This window comes from Solea solea, chromosome 14 (genome assembly GCF_958295425.1).
Source record: "Solea solea chromosome 14, fSolSol10.1, whole genome shotgun sequence".
NCBI lineage: Eukaryota > Metazoa > Chordata > Actinopteri > Pleuronectiformes > Soleidae > Solea > Solea solea.
In genome coordinates, this window is record NC_081147.1 from 18,750,722 (window position 1) to 18,773,442 (window position 22,721).

Consider the following 22,721-nt stretch of genomic DNA (forward strand, 5'->3'; position numbering starts at 1 on the left):
TGAGTGTAAACAATTTTGACCTCACAAACATGGCGCCCAGCTTGAATGTCGTCTCGTTTCCGGGGTTTGCGTTTGGTCGCGGTGACGCATGACGCAGCTCCGTTCAGCACAGTTGGCGTACGATAACAATAAACAACCCTGAAACAAGAGATACGCACCAGCGGGACCTGTCGCTCCAAATCAACGCAAACGTACCGAAAATATGAACCGAAACAGCTTCACACCATTGGAGTAGCGTCTCGACAAGTAGCACGGGAGCCTCGTCCGTCCTGACACAAAGTATTTTCTTGTTTTTGGTGTCAAACCTAGGGGGGAAGTACGAGTTACGGTTCACCCCTTCCTTAGCCCCTTGTAGCTAGCCGTGGCTCATTCCTTGTATTTGCACACTTTGTGTTAAGTCTGTTATGCAGTTGCCAGAGGACTGCGGTCGCATTTGTTCTCCTTTGCCACCTCTTCGCTCCCTCTCCCCGCTCTCTCTGGCCCTATGTCTCGCTGGCTCTTCCCCTGGTCAGGCTCAATCAAGAAGCGGGCCTGTCGGTACCTGCTGCAGCACTATCTCGGTCACTTTTTACAGGAGAGACTGAGCTTGGACCAGCTGGGCTTGGACTTGTACAACGGCAGCGGTGTTATCAAGGAAATCAACCTCGATGTGTGGGTGAGTCAAAGAGACGAGGGAGAGTTCCCCCCTACACAACAACAGTCTGTCTTTCTCTGTGTGTTTTTTGTTGGACTCGTGCACCTTTGACTGTTTCGCAACTCCACTTGAGTTCAACAACAAACTCCAGCGTCCAACTCTCAGCCGAGCTCGCATTTCTTCGGGGAAATGCACTCATGGGAAACGCATCAGCAGCCCACCAGATTATCTGTCTCTCATTATCTGTATCTACTAAGTCACCATCCAGTGAAGATAACTACTAACACAATACACAACACGATTAAAAATGCATTAAAAAAAAACTGTAGAGGCACAATAAAAGTTCATATACAACATTATTTCCCATACTTTTGAAAGATGTCAAACACAACTATAGCAAATATGTGGATGCTCTAACGTTTTTGATAGCTGCCATATCAGTAATGCACAGTATTTGAATAATAAACCAGCCATTACAAGAGATATGATTGCTGAAGTAGTCACAATTGAATTGTATGCACAGTATTATAGACATTTACACATAAATCTGAACTTAAATGATGAGAAACAAATATGTGGCTCCTCACCCAGTCCATGGAAATGACTGATTTACCCTATTTGAATGTATATGAATCTAATTTACTGTACTCTTATAAGGAGTACAAATGTCTCTATAAGCTGGAACAATGACGTACACTGTTAAATCTAATGTTGGACCGGACTAATGTGATCTCTTTACCAGATGCATCAAGTTGTCAAGACTTTTTAATACAGCTTGAAGAGTGCAGAGTTATTTCACTGGCAGTACACCATGCTGGTGCCACTCTAAATGGGTTTTAAGTTCAGTCTCTTGATAAATACAAATACCTGAGAGTTTGGCTGGACAAAAACCCAACTTAGCCTAACAAGGAGGGTGAAATTCATGTTGGGCTTTCTGTTCAGACTCAAGTCCTGTGTCTCTGTGGCTTCACGGAAATGTTTACTTTTCTGGTCTTTTGGCTACCTTGTCCAAATTTGACTTTGTCCGTCACTCAGCCCTGAGGTACATCACCAACAACATGAAGGTTAAACCTCTCAGTTTGTCCTCCTTAAACTAAGCAGGGGAAGTTCAGACAGACTTAGTTTGGTTGCTTGCTGGTTACATTTTCATTAACAATCCATAGACAGAAGGGAAACAACAGCGAAGTAAAACAACCTACTACAGAGTGATAGAAATATAAAGGGATGTGAGCAGCATGCAGCACAGTCTCATGTTGTTTAGCCTTTCTAACGTTATGTATGGTAACATTAATTTAGTTTATGGAAAGGAATTGGACACATCACTACTCTTTGTAAAGCTTAGTGGGAAGGCCATCCATATCTTTACTGAGGCTTCAACTTTGACATTTAGATTATACAATTATTTGACTTTCCTCCTCAGCATTTTTTTTCTTTCAAGGCTTCTGATATAATCTCAGGTCTCAAGTTTGACTTCAGTTAAAAGAGTGCTGTCTCTCAGAACAAAGCAAATCAAGCTTTTTGTACGACAGTCCTTTGTCCTGGAGAAATATTCATCCCAACTTGAAATTTGAAATACATGTCCCTGTAAATAAGTCTGTATGATGCTGCTGCTAACTGACCCTGTCTTGGCTGAGTCACCTTTGTAGAAGAGATGTTAATCCTAATGTGACTACGTAATGAAATGAAGATTAAATAAAAATAAAATGTACTAACCCTTTGAGTTTTGCACTCCCTCTACTCCATTAGGCTACAGTATGAGACAAACATGAAAGTAGGTATTCTCATTTCTCATTTCGTCCCCACTCCTGACTCTCTGTTTCTGGTTTACTCCAGGCGGTCAATGACTTCTTGGAGTCCCTGGGAGCTCCTCTGGAGATAGTCGATGGCTTTGTGAGCAGCATTGCAATCACCATCCCCTGGCAAGCTCTCCTGACTGACCACTGCACCTTAGAAATCTCTGGTCTTCAGATAACATGTCGACCAAAGTACCGGACCAGTAAGTTCACTTCATATAACACTAGTACTTGTGGGGTTTAGTCTCACACCAGTCAGCCATGGTTTTAGTGAGGTTTTTTTCATTAGTGTAGTCCACAATTATATTATGATTTGTCCTTTTTTTTTTTTCTTGAAGCCGGTACAGCTCCTAAATTCATGTTAGTATCAAATATTGCATTGCACCCAAAAATATCAATATGTCAATGTAGGTAAAGAGCTCTTAGCATCCAGGCAGTATCACCTTACAAGTCTGTTTGTCATTTGTGGAGACTTTTGTTTATCTACGGTCAAAATAAGCACCTTTTATTTTTATTATTATTATTATTATTATAATAACTATAATAATAATAATAACATTGATTTAATTTTTGCCGCATTTGATCAAATCAATTCTTTAATTTCAGTAAAAATAAAAGGACCAAAAAGTATGATTCTGTCACATCTGTCCATTGACGCCAAGTGCTTGCTCATGTGAACTGTTTTTTCTGTAATTTAAGGTCTCTGCCTTACTATGTACAGTACTGTATGTTTTGATGTTTACATGTTTTTTTTAATTTGTCACACTCATTAGTCACTAAAACCCCTGTGTGAACAGCCCATGCATCAATGTGAATTTGTATGTTCAGCGTTTACACAGCAGCCTTCACTTACAGACATCACTTAATCCCATGTGTTTGTTTACACCCAGGCGGGGGTTGGGATTCTCAGACCTGGTCATCCAGCATGACCTCCAGCATGCAGCTGGCTCAGGAGTGCCTGAAAGACCCGCCAGAGGCATCTGAGGAGCCGCCTGCCCCACTAGAGGGGCTAGAGATGTTTGCACAAACCATTGAGACGGGTGAGTCAAAGCTGTTTGTAAACAACCAAATTGTCCCACAATAGTAATTCACATGCTGAGAATATTTGTGGGGATTTATTATACTTTTATTTAAAGCAATTCAAACACATAATATGAGTGTCAAACCCTGATGAAGACTAACATTCAGGTGCTTTTGGATAGTCAACTTTCAGAAAGAATTTTGTGGTTTTGTTTGATAATATCAGTGGGAATGTGCTTAAGAAACTTTGCATGTCTCCTCTGTGTGTGTGTGTGTGTGTGTGCAGTCCTTCGTCGTATCAAAGTCACCTTTCTGGACACTATTGTCCGCATCGAGCATCAGCCCCTGGACCTGGAAACAGGCGTTGCCTTAGAGGTGCACATTAAACGGTAGGTTTGAGCACTTTGACAGCTTTCTCCTCCCATGAAAAACTTCTGTATTGCACCTCCTACATTGTTGTGACTTTTATTTATTGTTTTTATTTTTGGATCATGGAGGTTCATAAATGCAACTTCGAAGGTCATTTTTGCTCTTCGTTTGGCAATGATAAGTCAAAATCCTTTTCAATTAAATATACTATACTCTATACTATACTATATGTCCAATTTATGTTGGAAAGCCTTTCTGGGGAAACTATTAAACTAAAATTTCTAATTCTTTCATCCTAATGTCTTTTGTTGTACTGTGGCATATTTCCCAAATGAACATTTTTACTGTCATGTTTTTGGGCCTCTGCAAAACAAATAGAATGTTAGTTGCTATTGATTCCAGCCCACAGAGGTGAACAGCTTGCCTGTTGTTTTGATATCAGTGCAGTGGACGTTTACTTTTCAACGCCTTTTAATTAAAATACCCATATTCGCTGTGGCATCGATTCTCATATTGCACTATATCACCAAATCAATATTTTGACCCACCCCTAGTGAATGGCATGGATGGATTACAGAAATAATATAGATTTTTGTAGTGGACAGCAAGGCAGTTTACTAGAATAATTGTTAATTATCAAATTTTGTTGGCAGTTGGTTTGGAAAAGCTTTCTTGGAAAAGCATGCAATTAAAAATGTAATAAGTTGCCATTGATTTAAAGTCTGTCAGTGCATCATTTAGCAAATCAAATTATTTTTAATATCTTAGATTTAGGCCCTGTACAAACAAACCTTCTGGCAATTTACTGTGACACCATTGAACTCTTTGTTTTGCTGCATTATTGACAAAGCTTCTCAGGATGGTTGTGTTGAGCTGGGATCAGTGGCCATGAGGTCCTGTTGTTGCTGCAGTTTGATTTTTAGCAGAGCAACTGATCTGAGTTACATGAAACATATTTATGCGGTAGTTTTTATTAAACCAGTATGTCATTGTGAGGGGTTATATTTATCGTAAAATAGTGGCATCATTTCCGTGAACAGTTTAGCAGTCTGGCCCAAAAACATTACCTTTATACAAATTTCTTTGTTGGCATCGACCAAAAGCAGCCTGTTTTCCTCAGCTCATAACATTTGCCATTTATCTCCACCTGTGATGAGTTAAATCTTTATAATAATGTGTGTTTTTGTGTGCACTGTGTTCCTGCAGGCTGGAGTATTTTGATGAGGCTGTGCGAGATCCAGTGAGCCAGACTGCTACGCCTGTCGACATCCACCAGCCACCTGCCTTCCTGCACAAGATCCTCCAGCTGAGCACTGTGCAGCTGTTTTATGACAGCGCTGGCATAGTACATGTGATGGACACCACAGTTAGTCTTTTTCCTTCACACTTATTGTCTTAATGTTTAACATGTGTTTAGTCTACTTACATCCACTTAACAACAGTAAACTGACACAAAATTGAGAAAAAAAACTCCATTGAAGTATGAAGGAGATGACCAAAGCAGCGAGGTCTAGATTTGGAGCATTCTGTGAACATGTGATGGACTCAGCCTCCTTGATGACCTTGAGATGACCAAAACAAGATCATTTTAGATAATTTTTCTTTTATGCCAATTTAAATGTGACAAAGTCTGCAAATGCAAAGTATAACTAGTATGTCACAACTGCAAAAGTGAAAAACAAGAAACATTCATTACATGCTTGTGTTTCTGTTAATTAACTTTCATCGGGTACATGGTTAAACTCTTAGTGTAGTAGTGATCGGTAATAGTGATCAATAACCAGAAATCCTAAAAGATTTGACTTCATTTTCAGGATCTGCCTGAGGAGAAACATCCAGATTTAGCCACTGCAAGTGAAGGAGATGAGGAGCAAGAAGAAGAAGAAGAAGAAGAGGATGATGATGATGATGATGATGATGATGATGATGATGATGAGGAAGAGGAGGAGGAGAAGAAGAAAGAGACTAATCCTTTGGCTGCTTCTCCTTGTTCTCCCTCTCAGCCTTTGCTCATAGGAAGCTGCTCCGGTTTTATTGAGACCACAGTCAAGATCAAACAGAACGACATGCTGCCTGGACCAAAGGTGCATGTTCATACATTATAACAGAGAAGTTGTAGTTAATGCCACTGTCAACTCATATTGATGTATTTCTTTTCTCTCTCTCTGTTCATCAGTTGGAGTTGGATGGGAAAGTGGGCTGTGTCCACATGCTGCTGACTCCAGATCAAATAACCCATCTGACAGACTTACTGGCAGCTCTCTGCATAGACACTGGTAAACTTGAGCTCACTTTGGTAAACCATACATACATACATTTGCTCCTTTTTTTAGGTAAATATTTGTCAATCCAGATCAAACATTTTAATGAAGGTTTAAATCTGAGTCTGTGATTCATCACCTGACTCTCTTATGCATGATAGCACGTTTAATATGTAACTTAGATTATATCATAAGGTGGGTTTTCATAACCATGTTTTTATGTGCATTTCTGAAATTGCACATAAGAAATCGTGTGACTAAAACATCCCTTACACTTCTGCATTTTGCTGTACTAGAAAAACTGTGGAAATGTCGAATAAAGTGGGCAAATTTAGCAGTGGATGGAAACACACATAAATGCACATTTTCTTAGCTGTGTGTGCCTCTTGAGCTTAACCACTATATAAAGTGAAACTTCTAAAGGTATAAAGACTATGTGAACAAACACTGACACAGTAAGCCTGAATAAGCATGTGCTGTTTCCTCAGTGGCTCAGTAACTAGACATTAAGGTCACAGATATCCTTCCATATGAACACTAAGCCACACACAAACGAATGCATTTCTCTGTCCTTAGAGCCAGAATCTAAGTGTGGTGGTGTCCACAGCCGCCCGTTAGACTCAGACGACCTTCGTCTGATTGAGGAAGACCTCAGTAAGCAGCTGGGTTCCAGCCCCAGAGACAGAGAGTGGGATGAAGAGCCTGACCTGGAGCCTTTTGTCACTGGCCTGGAGAATGGAGGTACACTGAGCAACAGTGATCCACTCATAATGTTCTGAGATACAATGCATTAACAGGCCATGTTGTCTTTAATCATGTCACACAGACATTATGAGGAGGTTCTTTCCAAAGTGACAGCTGAAAAAAGCAAAAATACCATTTACTTTTGAAACAAAATAGTTTTTTTAATGGATGTTAGATAGCTTTTATGTCCTTATACTGAAAAGTCTTGTTGAAATATGTATGTGATGCTGTTTCCTTTAGTGTTTCTTTGTTTTTTTTTAAAAATTTGCATGATGTCTCTGTCTGTGTGTGTGCGCGTGCAGAAATGTTCTTTTCTATGGGTCCGACTGGGATGAACAGCAGCGTGACGTCTGTGCGCTCGGGCAGCGAGCTGTCAGACAGTGATATGGAATCCTCCACACACAGTCTTGTAAGCCTCACACAGCCTGCTGCTCTCTCTCTAGTATTTTATAAACAACACTTGTAAATGTAGTCACAATTAATCAAATTTTTACTGTCATTTCTCGTGATAGGGCATGATGAACTGTCCCAGACGATATCCTGTAGCAGGTTGTCTTTCAAATCTACCACAGGCCAGCAGTCGGAGCAGAGGTAAAGTCAGCAATCTGTAAAAAACAGTCAGATTTATAGTAATTCTTAAACCTATTTCCCTGTTTTCTGTTGATGTATTTTCTCAACGTATACTGAAATAAATCTGAACACTTTTTCCTGCAGGACGTTCACACAGCGGTCAGGCAGAGCAGCTAAAGCCTGACTCTTTGTTGCGACTGACACTCGGAGGGCTCACCCTAACCCTGCTTCAGGAGGACCCGTCCAGTAGTCTTGACAGAGGCTCGTCCTTGGCTCAGGTGTCGCAGGTGTTTTTTCGGGAGTTAGCCTTCTTCAAAGACGGCATGTTCAGTGAGAGAGACTTCCACCATCTGAGAGCTGGCTTTACCAAGGCCTGTCCACACTCTCATATCAGGTAGAGAAACACAGACACGTCCTTTATCTTTGCTGTCGTAATTCACATGAACACATATTTCCATAGTAAAAGTTGCATACAAATGCATTGTTTTATAATCATTTTATTTTCATTGTCACAGTCATCATTTCTAATTGTAAATTTAACCAAATCTAAGCGACGTGGGAGTGAACAAATGAAAAAATTCTGTCTGTCTTTCACATCTGGAGTCAAATATCATAATAATAATATATAACGAGGTGAATGCATGTATCTGTCTGTCATGGCTGGGTTGCCAGCCCTAGAATCTGGTTTCAAAGTGAAACTCCTTACCAGCTGAGTTCATGTGGACGACAAGTGACTATGTGACGATTTTCTGTCTGCCCCTGGCCATAAGTAATACATGATGAAACAAAGCCGTGGGCCGTACAAAATCTGACCAAGGGCCACGATTGGCCCGCTTGCTGGTTTTTGGACATGCCTGACTTAGTGTATTTAAGAATGTGGTACATATCTGAAAAATGTAACACTGAACATTCTGTAAATTCCATTCCTAATACTGGTATCCTATACTGGACTTTCTACCACTGTTCTCCTGACTGAGAGTGAGTTATGTGTCCAATTTCATTCTCTCCCAGATTGACAGGAGCAGCAGTGCAGGTTGCTTGTGAGATGCGAAGTGGGAGACGCCGCAGTAGAGCCGTGACCTCTGACCTGTCCTTCAGCAGACTGGAGCTGTTGGAGTGTCTCTGGGAAGGTGGAAAGCCTCAGTATAGCGAGGTAGTAAATCTGTATGTGTACTTGTTTGTTTGCAGTAGCAGCAATAAGTGATCACATAAAGTCACAGTGAGGTGTAACTTCTGCTGTCACAGTTATATAGCTCTATATTTTTCTTTTGCACCAGAACATCTTGCCTGACTGCCAGCTTGGAGAGATGATAAATGTCATGATGAAGAAACAAATGAAATTGTTGTTTGTTGTATACAGCAATGTATGGTGTAGTTTGTTGCTAATGCTAATGTGGAAGATTTTAAAGTATGTGTCTCTCTGTTTCTTTTTCCAGTTGCTTCAGTTCCAGAAATCTGGCCTGTTCTCAATTGGAACTGCAGCCAGACCATGTGCCCAACTACACTACAGCCTCAGTGAAAAACACCTGCGCAGGGTACACACACACACACACACACACATACACACACACACTCATGCACATGCTCAAGTTTACATAGTGAAATACATTTCATTGTTGCAGTCTTTATCATTTTCTCTTAATTATAGTAAGGACGTTACATGATTCTAATTCTTAATGTCATGTTTATCATCAAAACAGGGATGTGGTGACACCCTTATACTTAAGCTGAGCATGAATCTGTTAAGTGAACGTCCTGTTTTCCTGTTCCTGAAAATGCGAACTATAGTTACAGTCCATACTAGATTTAATCTGTCCAAACTGGTGCATTAGAAATAAGTTTTTTTTCCTTACTCAAATGATAATGCTAATAATTATTTAGAAGTTCTTTAAAATGCATTAATGCATGTTTGTGTCTCCAGGGTAAACAGCGAGTCTTGCGTCGGGACAGTGTGGTGAGGGTGGAGCTGGCAGAGCTGAGTACTGAGCTGGACCTGGACTTCATTAGTCGCCTGCAGAACCTGAGCAAAGCCTTCAGCCACCGTCCCTCAGAGACAGGACTTGGAATTTCACAGGTGGAACCACACAGACATTTTATACCACCATCAAAGAAATATGTTGAATATTAGATGTTTCTAATACCAACAAAGATCTGTGATCTGTGTTCACAAAATCACAAAAAAAATCACAAAATGTGTTTGTAATCAAACCCCACAAAGACAACCAAACTGAAGTGACCTCCAAATGGACTTGAGTTGGCAATTTGTTAAGGTTATCCTATTATATCTGATCAATTGTATTTATACAACACAAAAATTAACAAATCTAGTAGAGGGAATTTCAAAAAGCTCCCCCCCACTGTCTTCAACTTTAATCAGCCCATCTGTTTAAAAAAGCATCCCTTTAATGATATGAACTTTCTTTTATCTTAGACCCAGAGCACCGAACTTTACTCCTCCTTCACCCTCCTTTCACCAAACGCTGTCCTGCGGCTTCGTTTCCCCATACCCGACCTCGGACCCCTCCCTACACGTCGACCTCCTACTCAGAGAGCAGTGCGACAGGAGATCTTGGTCCTGGAGCTGATGGAGCTGGAGTTGAAGCATCAGGAGGCCCCGGACCTCCAGGGTGGCCAGACCACCCCAGGACAGCCACTTGCTCCCTGCCTTACCCAGCTGCTGGAGGCTTCCTTTACTGACCTGCACGGTGGGAACACACACTCGCATATATCACTCTAGATTCTTGACTTACTCTGACACATGAAAAGAGCAGCCAAAGACAGAAACACAGAATACTGCCTATTGTTGCTTGTCATCTATGACTTAACCAGTAAGCTCCTACAACAGAATTAAAAACAACCATGAAAGAGGCTAAATGTAAGTTCTGCAGCCTCATGACTGCCATGAGTGAGCATATTGGGCTCTGGCCATAACAGACAGGACAGAGGAGGCCACAATTTTTACTTGTGGACATTGATAAGGTAACATCCATCTTACGTTTTTAATGCATTTGTTGCTTTCTTTACCTGCAACTCTGTGCAGCAGTGTATCTCTCTGTGTGTGTGTGTGTGTGTGTGTTTGATAACATTTTCTATTTTTTGCTTTTTTTTCTGTTACTGGTATTCTGTTGAGTGGAGAGCAATCAATCATATTCACTTTGGCGCTGACACAACTTTAGAGCGCTTAATGTATACTGGTGACTTACATTTTCATGTGAAATGCAGAGGAGAGAACTGGTGTTGTATGTCTCATCAGGGTCATATGAGGGCTGGGAGGGCGGCTCTTTCCCCTGTATCAGAGTGAAGAAGAACCGCGACTCTTTACCAAGGTCAGTGGTGGTGATTATACATTGTAAGGTGTTTTCTTTTCTGCTTCTAAACTGACAATTATTATTATTAACTGGGAACTACTGTTATTATGTACTTCACCACAAACACGTTTAATCTTGTAAAATCAACTTGTCCTCATGTTTGTGTGATCAGGATAGTGGTACATGTACGTGGAGGTGAGGCTCAGTGCCCGGCAGCTGGTCTGAGTGGGACGAACCTGGGCCTCATCAGGGACCTAGGAGCTGCTTTCTTTGAAAGTCACTGTGAAATCAACGACAAAACCAGCTCCCCATTCTCTTCCAACCGCACCATGTTTGAAACTGAGGAGGTGTGCTGACACTTACAATAATGACTCGTCTTTTACCAACAATCTTGTCATGCCTCCAAACCTAAATCACTCCCCCCTCTCTTCCTGACCCACGTGTTTTAGATGGTGATTCCAGCTGACCCAGAGGAGATGCGTCAGTTTCAGGCACAGAGTGTTGCTCAGTGTCAGTGTGCTGTGGACATCACCCTGCCACTGGCTTACATCCTCCTGCCCAGCAAACAAGCCTATCAGAGCATCTACAACAGGTATTTATTTGAGAACGATTGTTTTCCTCCAAGTTCACATTATCCAGGATTTCTCTCAAATATTTAGTTTATATTATTGCTTTTATCTTCTTCTCTTACCTATTTTTCCAAAAGAATCAACAATGATCTGTTGATGTGGGAGCCTCCTCCCCCTCCTCCCCCCTCAGGCCACAGCCCCAACCACAATCTCCATCGTCATGATGAGTTCCAGCTCTGCAAGTCAGCTTTCAGACTGGGTGAGTTTGACCTGTACAGCTATTAGACATTAAAGCTACTCGCTTGTCTCAATATCTTTTGTCAATCTTGTTGGTTTTGTATAATATTTTGAAAAAGATTTGTTTTGTTGTTGTTTGTTTTTTTTGCTCCATTTGTTAAAATAAAGGGCATAGGCTAAGTGTGTTTTCTCACATAGACTCTGATTCAGAAGAGGATGAGCCACATTTCTACATGGCCAATGACTCATCTGGAAGGACACAACAGTCGGCTCCAAGCTTCAACCATAACCTCAGCCTCCTCTCCCTCACTGTGATCATTGGCAAAGGACGCCTTCAGGCTAGAACAGACAGGAAGGTGAGCCACATGCCTGCAGACTAAAGTATGAGAATGAGATTGAATTCAGTGAAAGAACAGATTAATTTAACACTGTCATTTATTTTCTTTAAACAAAAAATTAACACCTGTTCATTGTATTTCATATACTTGTATCCATTTAATTTGTATCATATTTTTTTTTTTGCATTCTCTTGATTCAGGAGGATGAGAGTCATGGGGAGATTGTACTCGACCTAGAAGGAGGGAAGATATTTAGTGTAGCGCAACACCAGAATGACCCAAATCTCAATTTCTTGTGTCTGGAGAGCAAACGAGTGGAGCTCTACCACAAAGGTTTCTATTGTCCAGTTGTTGGCAGTTCATTCCCCTCTTTTGTTTTTAAGTAGATTTAATATGTTGGAAAAACGTTCTTCACTGAGCACAATTTGTCCTTGCACGTCACTGCAGCGGGAGTAAAGGACACCCCCATCCCTCAACGATTGGAAATGCCAAGCTTCACTCCCCCAAAACACTTGGACCCTACCATCTACCAGACTGAGGCCGGGGTGAGCTGCATGAGTGGCAGAGAGGGGGAGCTACAGATGTTATCCACCGCCATCAAAATCACACTGGACGCCCAGAAGAATGTCAAGGTTTGTTGTCAACATGCACCTGATTTCAAAGTGGTTTCATGTTTTTAACAAAATAATATATATATGTAATATATATGTTTTTGCATCCTATTATAGGAGTTCCTAGTTGCCCTACGACTTCAGGGCGCCACCATGCGACATTACATGACACAGAGCAGTCAGAGCTGGCATGAGCAGGTGAGAAGCAGCCAAAACATGTTGTGTTACAGACTGAAGAGTCTTCAGTGCATCAAAATAATACTGCTTACAATTAACTGTTTTGTGCTTGGTTTTTTCTGAGATTTTGTGTTACCTGCTAAATAGTTTCAGGTGTCTTTTTAAATTTCCAAGGCCTTTTTAGCTATCTTACTGGTTAGAGTCACTCCATTTTTGACATTTCTCATTTATACAAAAAATAAATGTGGAGTCTGTGTGAAATTCAGAAAGATTTAAAAGGAAACACCAATTTCTCTCATAGTTGTATAGCAGAATAGGTCAAATTGTCCATTTCATATTCTGAGCTTAAAAGTTGCAGTTGTTGTATGAAACTAAAAAATTCATTGTCTAGTTATAGTAAAATCGTCAATCTACACAAACTGTGTCATTCAGATTCTTGTTATAGATTGAAAGTGATTAGGAAAGTGTCATCAATCAATCGTGTAGATATGGCAGGTTTGGAGAAAAGAAATACTGCTTTCCCTCATAGGACCTCACAGTATTTAAAAAAATAATCTTGTAATAAATACAGGCTATTAACACTGTAGCCATTGAAGAATTGTTAAATAAAACAAAATGTGAAACCAGACAGACCTGCACCTGCTTGTCTGCACCAAATCCAATTTGTTCCATTTTATTTTCCGGTTAAGTTATTTAGGTGTTGTGTTTATTATATTAGGTTGATTTTTTTTACAATGTTAATCATATTTACTATGTCTTCTGCCAGCTGGTTGACTTCCTGGATGTTATCGATGAACCCATTCTGGGATACACAGCACCTGTTGTCATCACTGTTCTCCACACACACCTTGCTACCTGTGCGGTTGACTACAGGTATATACACGATAAAGTGATTTAGATTAAAATTTAAATGTAAATAATGCCGTTCTCTGATTAAAGGCTGTCTTTCTGTTTTGCAGACCTCTATATCTGCCACTGAGAGTGTTATTCACAGCAGAGTCCTTCTCTCTGTCCAGTAATATCATTGTAGACACTGCCACCTTCCACCTCAGGTATTGAATCTATTAAATATAACATGTCGAAATGATAATCACCACAGTAAACGTTTTAAAATGTCACTGTCAGTATGAAGTGGTGATTCATAGTTTTCAAGTGTTTTTGTGGCTTTGTGGTCAGGTTCATCCTGGATGACTCTGCTCTCTACCTCTCTGACAAATGTGAGACTGACACCGTTGACTTGAGGAGAGGTAAGACTCATGTTGCCATTTTGTGTTTTGCTCTGTTAACTTTCCTGGCTCTCTCTGGGAACACATTGAGCTCTCAAAGTGGGTATAGACATTGAACAGGCAGAATTATTCCCCTATCAGATAATTTATTGTTAACTGTTTCCAATCAATGTGATTGCCACTCACTCAGTCACTGTTGAGTGCAGCGCCTTTCTCTTTCTGATGTAAAGATATGGTATCTATGGAGCCTCCAAAGTCCTGCAAAGTGTTTGTTTCTTTTTTTTTACCCTGTACATGATTCAAGAACATTGAATATTCTTACGCCAACCCCCATGTCTAAGAGGTAGAGAAACAAGAATGTTGAGAATGAACTTAAGATAATTGTCATGTGTGCACAAGATCCATATCTTAATAACTATGATAATAATATGGTAATCACTTGATGATGCCATGTACACACAAGATGAAAAAGGAATAACTTCAATTCAATAATCTCACCACAGAATATCACACGTTTAAATCATATTGTGTCTTGGATGCATCTCCTGTGATCACATGAGATCTGATTTGGATTCAACTCCACACTCTCTGTTCAGGAGAGCAACCTGATTCTTTTAATGAGTCTTAACTGTACAGATGTTTCTGCTGTCAATGTGTTGGTGTGAATGTGTGTAGACAGAGAGAGAGGGAGAGAGACACACAGACAGACAAAGAAAGAAAGAGAGGAGGAAGATGTCAGACCAGGTCAGAGAGGCCTTTGTGTGGAGGCATTGTCTATGCGTCCTGAAGACACCACTTCCGCTTAGAGTTGTGACAGTGCAGCTGCTCTTTCTTCCCCCTCTTCCTCACATATGATTCAGACGCTATTAAATGGTCAAAATCCTTCCGGTCCACTTCACACACAGCCCTGGTATACATTACAGCTATTTCTGATATTCCTCCAAGTACCACCAGAGAGCACTCGCATACCACTGCTGCGATGAGTACCACAGTTTAAGCACATAGGACTTGCAGAGTAGTTGTAGAAACGTCATCTGCAGATGTTCCGGTTTAGTGCTGTGTTTGGTTGTTAATTGATGAGCTGGCTTAAATAAAACTTTTGTGACGAGTGAATAAGATAATTGAAGTATGCATATTTTGCACACGGATTGCTGTCTTACTTTACTGTGTTTGTGTCACACAGATTACATGTGTGTCCTGGACATCGACCTGCTGGAGCTCGCCATCACCACGTGGAAAGGCAGTGAAACGGGTAAACTGGTGAGTGCCACCTTCAACCTTCAATTACACGCTGCAGTCATGAGTGCAGACAGACAACACATTATAATTTGGTCCCGTTTTCCTTCATAAACGACAAACAAGCAGAGGCCTGTTTGTTGGCCGTGTTCATAAATATTTATTTCACCACAATGGACTTTCCCTGAAATAAAAGATGTAAGGCTTATTTCCTTATTTATGTTTGTTGTATATTGTGTAGCTTTGGCTCACACACTGACTAATGACATTTGTTAAAAATAAGTTTCTCAAGAAACGTATACTGTAAACTTTGACTTTTGGGCACAAACTTTAATTAGATAAATAATTTACAGATTTTATCAACATCTGATCATGGCAATAGGAGAAAATATTGAAGCAATATAATGTACATGATGTACATGATGTGACTCTCTTCTCCCTCCTTCAGTCTCAGCCCCTCTTTGAGCTCCGTTGCTCCAACAATGTGGTCCACCTCCACTCTTGTGCTGATTCCTGTGCCGCCCTCATTAATCTGCTGCAGTACCTGATCTCCCAGGGTGACCTCCACCCACCGCCACGACACACCTCGCCCACTGAGATTGCCGGGCAGAAATTGCCAGTAAGCAATATATATATATATATATGCACTGTAGAATTAAATATAATAAATAATAGAAATATATGTTGTGATTGGAAGGTGCTACTCCATAAACTGCTACTCATGCTACGTATTTTAACTATCTGAGAGCAGCGTGTCATGTCAAGTTCTAGTTCCACTGATGACACATGTCATTACCATTAAAACAAATAAACAAAAAGGCTGAATTAATGTTGAATTAAGATGCTATGAAATGAAAGTTAATGATATTCTTTGTTGTCAGCTGTCAGAAACTCCTGCCTTTGTGCTGCCCTGCCCTCCAGCTGAAACCGCTGAGATCAACCAGTACGACCTGGCTGATGCCTTAATTGACACAGAGAGGAGCCACAGAGAAGAAAGTTTAGATCCAGGTATTGTTTTTGCACATGTGATCATTTTTTCAAATTAATGTTATGATTCAATAATATTTTGTAATATGAGAGGGAATGGGCTTTCACTTGTGGAGTTATTCACATGACAACAGCAACAGATTGTATTTAAGATTAGCTCTTGTAATATGAGACTCGGGTAATACAATCTTTCATAATATATTTACAAATACTATAGGAAATGTATTCCCATTGTGAAGTCCCATAGTGACTTAAATAAATGATGATGTTTTATAAATCAGTCCCATGTTACACAATGTGGCCCCCTAGTCTCGTCTACCACACACTGTACACTGTACTGCATAATGTTGAACCCTTGGATTTTTCAGGTTCACCCTCCACGCAAAGAGGCTCACCTGTCTCTGTCTACCTCTTCCCTGGAGAAGCTTCAAAGCACAACTCCTCTGTCCTGCAGCAGGAGGACTCTGAACTGGATGGATTGGTTGCCACAGCAACAGAGGCTCAAGCAGATATGATGTTGGAAGATGGCTCGGATGGCTCCACAGACAACGATGACTTCTGCATCCTGGAGGCTCCTGGCATGGGCATTCCTGTGAGTCTCCTCTGTCTCTCATTGCTAGTCACTGCTAATCTTGGTTGTGCTACGGGGAGCATGTGCAGATGGCGCCTATGGTCTGCACAGAATCAAACTGGAGTTGTGTGCGGATTTATATGTGTAGGGTCTGTGCGGAGCTAACTGAAAAATAGGTTTTTGGATGTGGAAAGTATGACCTGGCCCTTAGTCTCTCCAGATGCAAAATGTCCATCAGTTCTGTCATACACGTATCAAACTGGGAAGCAGAATCAGAATTTCAAAATGCCACATAACGAAGCAACACGGATATTGAGGTTCAACGTTTGTACTACAGCCGAGTTATCATGTTCAGGGTCGGTTAACAAAGTCATGTTATATACAGTAGAGTACCATTAATGCAAAGGAGACCAAAGGTTATGCAGAGTTGAATGAGCCAGAATCCCCTCTGTGCTCTTACATCTGCTATATAAGAGTCAAAGGGAGGATACATTTTTATGCAATTTGGATTTCAGAACAATGTAATTGCAATGGATTGCTTTGAAATTAATTCCGTTTTTTCTCCTTCCCATCCTTGGTAGCACCAAAGCATCATTTTTGTTTTTGTAATTTGTCCCTTTACATCCCCACACACATTTGTTACAGTCAAAGGACGGGGAGCCCGTGGTGACGGTCCTGTCCCAGGGGCCCATCAAGGTGAAGGACAGTCACTTCTCGAGGCCTAGAGGCAGCTCAGACCTGCTGCGAGCCCCCAGCCGCTTCCCCGTGCCCCAGAGCAGAGTGGTGCTGCGGGAGATCTCTGTGGTCTGGCATCTGTATGGGGGCAAGGACTTTGGAGGCAAGACCATGTCCTTACACACTCAGCAGACAAACAGGTAACACACACACACAGGGTCAACAATTTATTTCTATCTTCATACAAGTACGAAATAAATGGTGCAGCAATTTCCATACACTGTTCAGTTTTTTCTGCCGCTTCTTCTCCTTCATACAGAGGTCGTTCAGTCCCTGCTGGCGTCCGTGGATCCCCGTCTCGCGCTGCTGCTTCCTCTCGTCCACAGAACTCCTGGCGGTGGGCAGGAGGCAGCGGTCGTCAGCACACGCTGCTGATGGAGATCCAGCTCACCAAGGTGCAGTTTTAAAACAAACAAAGGCATTCATAGTGTAATAGTTGTAAGGACATGTATTTTATTTTGTAATGTTTCTGTTTCAGAGGAAAATATTGTACTTTTGTCTCCATTCAACAGATTCAATTTCCTTTACCAATAAATATTTGTCTACATTACATTGTTCTCATTAGTTTACACTAATGAAATAGGTTTACAGTTTTACAATACCCTAATAATGGTATAACCCCTAATCATTTCACAGTGCCTGTTTACCCATTCCTCCTGTTTTTGGTGTTTAGGTGTCCTTCCAGCATGAGTCTTACCAACTGCCAGCAGCAGGGCAGGATGGTGAGGGGTCAGTGGCACCTGTGGTCGGAGTTGGTCCCGGCAGTGAGCAGCTAATCTCCAGGCAGGTGTTCATCGTCCAAGAGCTGGAAGTCAGAGACCGACTGGCCTCCTCACAGATCAATAAATTCCTCTACCTCTATACCAGCGAGAGCATGCCCCGCCGAGCCCACTCCAACATGGTGAGAGAGCAGAGGGACAGGGATGTGGAAGTACATAGAATACTTCCCAAGGACAATGTACTGATTATGTGATTGGACAATATGTGATAATGATTTTATTTTCATAGCTGACAGTAAAGGCCCTGCAGTTGTGTCCAGAGTCTGGCCTCGGTGGTCCAGAATGCTGCCTTCGGGTCAGCTTGCTGCCACTACGACTTAATATTGACCAGGTAACGTCACACGGCACCTGAAACTAAAAACTAACAGCTAGTCTGAAATCTTGTGCATCGAGTCTCGGAATAAAGTCTTTGAGTCTTTAAAGCCTTTTTCAGTGAGTTGGCACAACTTATTATGACAAGTCTCTTATGTCTAACCAGCCCCTCTTTATCCATCTCCTGTCCAGGATGCACTTTTCTTCCTCAAGGACTTTTTCAGTAATTTGGCTTCCTCTGTTAACCCTTATCTGCCTGTGGACTCTGCAACTGAAGGTGAGCTATGACAGATGATGTTTTTATATGGCTGCAGAACATTTAAATGATTACTCAAACTCACTTTTAGAATGTATACCATTTGATTGGACATGCATATTTTAAGATACACTGTGGTAAATACGTACATACATGTATTTCTCTCCATTTCAGTTAAAGCAGACCAATCCCAGAAGGCTTCTGAAGAGGCGGAGGCAGCTGCTGGTTTGGGTCCTGACCTCACAGCTTCTGTGGAAACTACCTACAGTGAGCAGAGCTCTTCCTCTGCTGGCTCCACTTCCTCCTCTGACCAGCCAATATACTTCCGGTATGCAGACACCAATCCACCAGACATCATGGAAGATGTAACCTGTGTCGTAAAGATATTCCTCTTCAACAAAATCACACGTTTAAAAAACTTAGTTTTCAATATTAAATATATCGTTTTTTTCCCCCAGGGAGTTTCGTTTCACCTCCGAAGTGCCCATCTGGCTGGACTATCAGGGCAAACATGTTGTCATTGACCAGGTAAGGCAGTTCATCTCTCACCTGGCCTGAGTAAAAACTTATTTGATCAGGTAATCATGTCCCAGGCCATTTGTATCTCCACACACTCTGTCCTGCTTTTTGTTTCACAGGGAACGTTTGCAGGGATCCTGATTGGCCTGGCTCAGTTAAACTGTTCTGAGCTGAAGTTAAAGAGGCTCTGCTGCAGACACGGGTAGAAACACATACCTCCTCTGAACACACACTTTGATTGTTTGTAAGTCTTACTTAATTTTTCTGCACCTCCTAGTCTCCTTGGTGTTGACAAAGTGATACAGTACGCTGTCACAGAATGGCTTACTGACATCAGGAAGAATCAGCTGCCAGGCATTCTGGGAGGCGTTGGTCCTATGCACTCTGTTGTTCAGCTGTGTGAGTTGACGCTGTTTCCTCTAAACACAAAGTCACCGCAACATCGACACGTTCTTCGTTTGTTTTATCTATTTATTTATCTCTTCTTTTCCCATCTCTCTGTGCCTTTCCAGTCCATGGAGTGAGGGATCTGTTCTGGTTGCCCATAGAGCAGTACAGGAAAGATGGACGCATTATCCGAGGTCTCCAGAGGGGGGCAGCGTCCTTTGGCACCTCAACAGCATCTGCTGCTCTAGAGCTCAGTAACAGACTGGTGCAGGCCATACAGGTACTTAGAGGATTTGCATTTTCAAACAAGAGCCTCTTAAGCGTCTAAGTAAACAATGATGTAAGATGCAGAAATTCTTGTTTGTTGTGTTCAACCCTAAGACTCTTCAGTCAAAAAAGGAAAACAAGTGAAACTGCGTTTTCTGTCTGATATTTTTAAAGGCTACAGCAGAGACCGTGTACGACATCCTTTCTCCCACGCCTCCTCTGAATCGCTTTGCAATCACTGAGGGTCGGGCTCCCACCAGCCGACCACGGAGAGCCGCGCAACCCGCAGACCTCCGAGAAGGTGTTGCCAAAGCCTACGACACTGTCAGAGAGGTGCGTTCACAAACTAAACCTAGTTTAAGTATTCAGAGAAATCACATTTCCACAGAGGGATTTCTCTTGAAGCTTCCTGGTTGTCAACAAGGTATCTAACCTGTGCATGGTGCTCATTGTCTCTGCTTTTCCAGGGAGTGATTGACACAGCTCAGACTCTGTGTGATGTAGCATCCCGTGGCCATGAACAGAAGGGTCTGCCTGGTGCTGTGGGCGGCGTCCTGCGGCAGATTCCACCCACTGTAGTACGACCCTTGATAGTGGCCTCTGAAGCCACCTCCAATCTGCTCGGTGGCATGAGGAACCAGATCAAACCAGATGCCCGCAAGGAGGACTTCCTGAAGTGGCGTATTGAAGAGGGTCAAGAATGACAATGACTTTTTTCTGTCTGTGTGAGAGATAATGAATGAATGTGTGTGTGAGAGAGTATAAGTGAGTGCGAGAGAGATTAGTGAAATTATAATTTGGGGAAAGTCTGAGTGAAGGGAGTGAGTCGAGGGTTTGAATGTGTTTGCATGTGTGTATGATCTAAAGAGAGTTAGAGTTTGCTCCAATGCAAAAACAAAGCAAAGACTAATTACTACTGCAGTTACTAACACACAGTGTTTTATGTGGCTCCAACATACATGGGTGTACCAAATTTAACTTGTTTGTTCTACATTCAGCAAGAGCTCCCCTCATGTTGCTCTCAGTTATACGCTAGCCCTTAGATGTTGTGTGCAAATATCTCACCACGCTCATCTGACTGATTTGCAGTCCGTCCTAAGACGGGAAGAACTTTCACTCTCAAGGTTTTCATTTTTGCTAACGATAAAAGATTGTGGGCACTCCATGCCCTATGATTTTGTTGCTTTAAACTGTTTTCTTCTCTTAAAATGGAATGAAAATAGTCAAAGGACATCACAAAAGCACTTTAGCAGCAGTGTTAAGAACAACCGTACGACCAAGCTGTGTGAAGTTTTGGTCTTTTATTTGTGAACTTTTTAAAAGCAGGTGAACATAGAGCAGAAATCTCAGATCCACCTTAATATCAGTTCACCTTTTTGGGGCAGTGCGTGCTGACAGGATATTTTAGATAATGAGTGTTGGGCTGACGCTGAGTTCACACTGATATGCTTTGTCTCGCACAGCTCTGTTCACACACACGTGTGTCAACAGCAGAGCTTCTGCTATGTTTTACATAGGATTTCCCCTTTGAAAATCAATAAATATACTTTTAAATATTCCTCTGTTCTCAACTTAACACCCAGACTTTAGTATGAAGCTGTGCATCTGTCTGTTTCAGAATTAAGTTGTATTGGAAAATTGAGTCAGGGAACCATGAGTGTGTTTTTATGACATATGCGAAAGATGTAGGCATTGAAACTGTGAAAGAAAATATGTTTCAGTGTCAGTTTTACCAGGAAACGTGCGGCTCAAGCATGAGACACACCAGAGACGCGTGTCTTACAGGGACTCTATGGACACTGATCAGTTAAAAGCGAGACACAGTGTGAACCCAGCCTTATTGTCCAGTGATGCTCATAGTAGAGTCCTGAAAATAACGTTTTAAAGGAACTTCACAACACCCCAGTGTAAGCAGTTCAGCGCTCTATGCACCCACTTCTCTCAGTGCTGTTACTTGTGCCATAAGCCTTGCAGAGTGTCTTTTTTGATGAGTTTGTGTTGCCTTCCTAAATCCTCTACCCTCTCTTTAAAAATATAACACACGCTCATGTTGGTACACATCGGACTGAATAGAAACACCGGATCACATGAAGGACTGAACTTCTGTAGCATATTGCATTCTTTTATAGCTTCACAAAGTCAACTTGAACTTTAAGTTGTCTTACAAAGAGATGCCAGTTGATGCTTTTTCTTCTGCATTACAGCTCGTTTGTGCTTCTGTTTCCATGAGTAGTTCAGGACCAGGGCCTGGGAACTGAATTAATCAACTTTTACTGTCCTCAAAATCACTTTGCCCACTTCCTTAGATGCCTTCCTGCATTTTTTTTAATGTTTCTTCATTTTTTTGTTTTTTTACTTTATGAAAACATAAGCAAAGTATTGTCATACTCATTTTAAAGATGCGAGTTGAAAGGATGTGAATCAGATGACAATGGAGGAAGAGTAATTAAGGGATTTTGTGATTTTAAGGAGGGTTTTACTTTTTTTTAATCTTTTTTTTGTTGTCATTTAATTAGTGTAAGGGATTTGTGTCCCTCTGTGCGTGTGGGTGAGCGTGTGTATGTGTTTATGTGTGAGCATGATGCATGTCTGTGACCGTGACAGGCTGATGTTTGTTACACCACTTGCGTGTAATTATTATTTACAATGTTATAAACTGTATGAATGACCTGTATAATACAAAGACAAGGACTATACAAAATTAATACAAAAATAAAAAAAAGTTTGAGTACAAAAACTGAACACTTCCTTTGGCTGGTACTGTTGCTGCTAATTAACACTGTCAGTGAGAAAAAATTGTTACTGAAAGAGGTTA

The 22,721-nt window shown here is 41.4% G+C and overlaps 1 protein-coding gene across 1 annotated transcript; it reads left to right on the forward strand.

The window, feature by feature from the left end:
• Window positions 1–111: 111 nt before the first annotated feature.
• atg2a (autophagy related 2A) lies at window positions 112–22,648 on the forward strand. The gene is made up of 42 exons (XM_058649464.1): window positions 112–655; window positions 2,468–2,630; window positions 3,318–3,467; window positions 3,734–3,836; window positions 5,023–5,182; window positions 5,631–5,900; window positions 5,993–6,092; window positions 6,654–6,818; window positions 7,124–7,230; window positions 7,334–7,412; window positions 7,536–7,785; window positions 8,403–8,544; window positions 8,828–8,926; window positions 9,313–9,465; window positions 9,823–10,096; window positions 10,645–10,717; window positions 10,872–11,046; window positions 11,149–11,291; window positions 11,406–11,527; window positions 11,704–11,861; window positions 12,044–12,176; window positions 12,291–12,475; window positions 12,572–12,652; window positions 13,398–13,504; window positions 13,591–13,683; window positions 13,808–13,878; window positions 15,041–15,117; window positions 15,542–15,712; window positions 15,975–16,101; window positions 16,449–16,672; window positions 17,297–17,526; window positions 17,646–17,781; window positions 18,060–18,287; window positions 18,395–18,496; window positions 18,670–18,754; window positions 18,908–19,061; window positions 19,192–19,261; window positions 19,372–19,454; window positions 19,530–19,651; window positions 19,765–19,919; window positions 20,081–20,239; window positions 20,374–22,648. Exons 1-42 carry the CDS (start codon window positions 485–487, stop codon window positions 20,608–20,610), a joined length of 6,087 nt encoding a protein of 2,028 aa, XP_058505447.1. The 5' UTR covers window positions 112–484; the 3' UTR covers window positions 20,611–22,648.
• Window positions 22,649–22,721: the final 73 nt, after the last annotated feature.